Source organism: Priapulus caudatus, unplaced genomic scaffold (genome assembly GCF_000485595.1).
Source record: "Priapulus caudatus unplaced genomic scaffold, Priapulus_caudatus-5.0.1 Scaffold849, whole genome shotgun sequence".
In the NCBI taxonomy this organism is placed as follows: domain Eukaryota; kingdom Metazoa; phylum Priapulida; class Priapulimorpha; order Priapulimorphida; family Priapulidae; genus Priapulus; species Priapulus caudatus.
The window spans coordinates 189162-193884 of record NW_014577910.1 but is presented as its reverse complement, the minus strand read 5'-3'; the positions used below and the strand labels follow the sequence as shown (position 1 = coordinate 193884).

At 48.1% G+C, this 4723-nt stretch overlaps 1 protein-coding gene across 1 annotated transcript in view; it reads left to right on the top strand.

Annotated features, from left to right (window-relative positions):
* Window positions 1-3878: 3878 nt before the first annotated feature.
* LOC106813958 (death-associated protein kinase 1-like) overlaps window positions 3879-4723 on the top strand; it is a 6190-nt gene continuing 5345 nt past the window's right edge. The window contains exons 1-2 of the mRNA XM_014818207.1: window positions 3879-3902; window positions 4105-4363. Of these exons, the coding sequence (XP_014673693.1) occupies window positions 3879-3902; window positions 4105-4363 (283 nt within the window). The remainder of the gene's footprint in view (window positions 3903-4104; window positions 4364-4723) is intronic.

Here is a 4723-nt window from a genome sequence, read left to right as displayed (position 1 = left end):
TCTCTGCTCTCTCTCTCTCTCTCTCCTGTCTCTCTCTCTCTCTCTGTCTCTCTCTCTTCTCTCTCTCTGTCTCTCTCTCTCTTGTTTTTCCTTTATTTTTTTTTTCTCTGCTCTCTCTCTCTCTCTCTCTCTCTCTCCTCTCTCTCTCTCTCTCTCTCTCTCTCTCTCTCTCTCTCTGCTCTCTCTGTCTCTCTCTCTCTGTCTCTCTCTCTCTGTTCTCTCTCTCTCTCTGCTCTCTCTCTCTCTGTACTCTCTCTCATCTGTCTCTCTCTCCTCTGTCTCTCTCTCTTGGTCTCTCTCTCTCTGTCTCTCTCTCTCTGTCTCTCTCGCTCTGTCTCTCTCTGTCATCTCTCTGGCTCTCTCTCTGTCCTGTCTCTGTCTCTGTCTCTCTCTCTCTCTCGCTCTCTCTCTCTTCTCTCTGCGGCTCTCCTCTCTCTCTCTCTGTCTCTGTCTCTGTCTCTGTCTCTGTCTCTGATCTCTGTCTCTGTCTACTGTCGCTGTCTCTGTCTCTGTCTCTCGTCTCTGTCTCTGGTCTCATGTCTCTGTCTCTGTCTCTCTCTCTCTCTCTCTCTCTCTCTCTCTCTCTCCCTTCTCTCTCTCTCTCTCTCTCCTCTCTCTCTCTGGCCCCCCACTCTCTCATTATTCATTTCACCGTGATTCTCCACTGTGTTATAAATTACACATAAGCCGTTATATAATCACAGCCCCGCTTGTTCTGCAACCATAATAGCTTAGTACTTCGCATATACATGTATGTCGTATATATTATTATATATATAATATTATATATATATATATATATATTATGATGTTATATATATGGAACACCCACCAACACATCAGCCCATAAACGCTTACATTACATTTCAACAGCTGGCTCGTGGACTATATGCCCACCCTGTGGCCATACAACGATGCCACTATTAACACTAACTACGTTCATGCCACAGGTTTGTACATTATATACTAAAATCCAGAGAAGAAAGACCGGATACCACGAGAAGCGTCGCCTGAGAGGTATTCCTGCCCGCTAAGCCGCGAATCTTGCGCGCAGTTCCGCGCAAGGCGCACGCGACGCGCCGAACTCCTACAAGTATCACGCGCTGGCAGCTTCTGATCGTGGCGCAACATCAAAGGCGGCCGGCACGATCAATTGCTGCCAGCGAACAGTCTCGGAATTTTAGCGCGTGTCTAATCACTAGCAAACATAATGTATCAGCAGCAGCAAGCAGAGCCCAGCTATCAGGCATGTATTATTAAACTCTTGCTAAAAATGTACAGCGTATAAGTAGAAAAAAGTTATAGCCGTTTTTTATGGGAATATAATATAGATATATAGTTATATAGAGAAATATAGGTTAAACAGCTAGTTTGTAGTATGCCACCGACTATCGTTAGCTGCGCGACCGTGCTCAGTGTGTGTGTGAGCGTAACCGCGTGCGGTTGCGCTGTGCGTGCAGTCCGCCCTCAGTGCGTGCGTGCACGCGACTCGTATATATTCATTCATTCGTAGAGCAGGTGTTGCATGTTTGCTATGTGATAGAACTGTATTGCTAGCCAGTTAACACCTTCTCAGCAATGAAGTCAGGGGAAACCTGAATTAACATGACTGCGAGCAATACAGAAACACACTAAGTGAGTCTCTCCCTCTCACCCTCTTTACTGTTCTCTTCCCTGCATTCACGCTCTCTCTCTCTCTCTTCTCTCTCTCTCCTCTCTCTCTCTTCTGCTCTCTCGCTCTCCCTCTCTCGTGCTCTACGTCTCTCTCCATCTCTCTCGTCTCTCTTCTCTCTCCTTCTCACCCTCTCTCTCTCGTCGTCTCCTCTCTCTACCTCTCTCTCTCTCTCTCTCCATCTCTTCTCTTCTCCTGCTCTCTCTCTCTACTTCTCTCTCTCTCTCTCTCTCTCTCTCTCTCTCTCTCTCTCTCTCCTCTCTCTCTCTTCTGCTCTTCTCTTCTCTCTCCTCTCCAGTCTCTCTCTCTCTCTCCTCTTTCCTTCTCTTCATCTCTCCTCTTCCCTCCTCTCTCTCCCCTCATACCCTCTCTCATCTCCTCCTCTCTCTCTCTCTCTCTCTCTCTCTCTCTCTCTCTCTCTCGCTCGCTCGGGCATCGCTCGCTCTCTCCCTCCCTCTACTTCTCCCTCCCTCTCCCTCCCTTCCCCTCCCTCTCCACTTCTTCTCCTCCTTCCCGCCCATCTGTCTCCTTTCCCCTCCCTCCCACTGTCTCTTCCCCCTTCCGCACGCCATCTACCCCCTCTCCTCTCTCTCCTCTCTCTACCTCTCGCTACCCTCCTTCCCCTCTCTCTCTTCGCTCTCCCTCTCCCCTTCTCCCCCTCTCTCCTCTCTCTACCTCTCGCTCACCCTCCTTCCCCTCTCTCCCCCTCTTCTACTCTCGCTCTCCTCCACGCTTCCCCCTCTCCCTCTCGCTCTCCCCTTCTCCCCCTTCCCCCTCCCTCCCCCTTCCCTCCCCCCTCTCTTCACCTTTCAGCTTTGATCTTGCTGAGAGGCTGTGTAGATGCACCAGCTGCTGGATGTATCATCTCTGACTGCTCATCTGACGTCATTTGTTGAGAGTCAACCGATCTCCGTGAAGCCCTAGAAGAGCCATATCTCCTGCCGACACTCCGTCCTTATTCTGATCCCTTGAGAGAGAGAGAGAGAGAGAAGGAGCTAGTGCGTAGTAAAGTCCCAGAGGAGTGCCACGCATAATGTTAGATTCACTCTACTCCCCAGTCTGCGGTCAGACCTGTAGCTGGCCTGATGCTACTATATGTGAGTGAACTAAAACTAGATTAATAGGAGCAGCGCCTACTCACACGCACACACACGCAAACGCACGCACACGCACACACATGCACACTCACACGCACACACACGCACACGCACACGCACACATGCACACACAGACACGCACACGCGCCCACACGCACACCACGCGCACACACACACACACACACACGCACACACGCACACGCACACATGCACACACAGACACGCACACGCGCCCACACGCACACCACGCGCACACACACGCATGCACACACGCACACTCATAGTATTCTAAAAGTTCCCCTATCTAGATTAGCAGAGTATTCCTAGCTTGCACAATAGGAAACGAGTCGAAGCTAGTGGTTATGTCAATATAGTGGCGTTTAACTACAAAATTACAGTTGTTGGGTGTTGATATAGCATTGTCGGCCGTGTCGTTGGGGTCGCCCTTGAGGTGTCACGTGTACTTGAAAATGACAACTTCATGTCAGTCGTGTGAAGAATAGAAGCTGTCAAAATATTGTGACTGTCCATCCATCAGTATTCTTCATGGTCCGGTGGTTGCTGTATCTGCACTCTGTTTTGTTTTTTGTTGTTTTGTTCGAGAAAAGCTAGTGCGCAGTAGAAACACACGTCCCTCGACGCTTTAACTCGAGTTAGAACTTAAAAGGCAGACTCGGAAACATAGTTGTATTTTTAGCAGTGCTTTTTATGCCGCAAAATTCACACAAAAAACATGTTTTGGTTTACAATTACAAGCTAGTATGTGGTGTAGTCAGTTTCTATGATTTCTGGTGTGCAGTAGCTCCCAATTTAGCATCTCTGCAGTTGGTAGGTGACTGGAGCCAATCCTACACTTTTGCTCGTTTGTACATAATATTACATGTAATTGATTTCGTTCACTATGATCAACATAATGTAGCAGGGGTGAATATTGACAAAAGATTTGTCACAAAATTAATTTTTTAAATGTTTTTATTTGGCATTAAATGAAATTTAATGGTAGATGACTGGAGCCAATCCTACCATTTTGCTATTATGTACATAGTATTGTAACTGGTTTCACTCATAGCTAATGAGAAAAATCGGATGAGTTACAGCAGAAGTGAATAATGACAAAAGAATTTGTCATTAAAGTAAATTTTGTCCTAAATTAATGAAACAATTAAATTATTTGTTAACAAAATTGTCGTTATTCACCCCTGGTCACAGTGACGCGTTGCTTTCGAGTGTAGCCTAAGCCAGCCAGACAAAACATCAGCATCTTCTCTTTCCTGGGTCGCTGCACTCATATGATTATGGCTTCACTGCTTCACCGCTTCCCATCCTCATCCTCAGGTGTTCGGCAGCAGCGGAGTCGGCAAGACGACACTCATCGAATCGCTGAAGACCGGATGGATGGGCAGCCTCTTCCGACGCCGCGGCAGCCTCATGGGAAGCCAGCGTGGCCAGAAGGGGGCGCCGCTGAACGCAAACAACAACGCGAACACGGAGCAGATGATGGCACGGAGCTGCGGCGGGGGCGGGGGCGGCGGGGGTGGCAGTCCGAAACAGAAGACAGTTGAGGATGTGTCAGCGAATGGCTCCTACACGCGAGGTAGGATGACGGGTTCATGACGGGTTGATAATACCGTGTGTAAGAAGTGGTCGTGTTGAAAATGATCAGTTAAAAGCACGTTAAAGCAAGTTTTAAGTTTATCGCATTACTTAAAAGCTTTTAGCATTTTAACTTAAGCTCTCCATAACTCTACATAACACCCTGTAGACCTGGAAACCTCGAGGCTTTCAACCACCGTGCCTGTGTGCTGCAGTGGCTAGGCCGAGCGTAGTGTAGTGACCCAAGAAGAAGAAGACTATACATAACTGTTCAATGTCTATGTGACTCTTGTTTAACTAGCTGTATCTACATGAACGTACGTCTAATGCTCCTCTCTCCCTTCTCTCTGCTCTTTCCCTC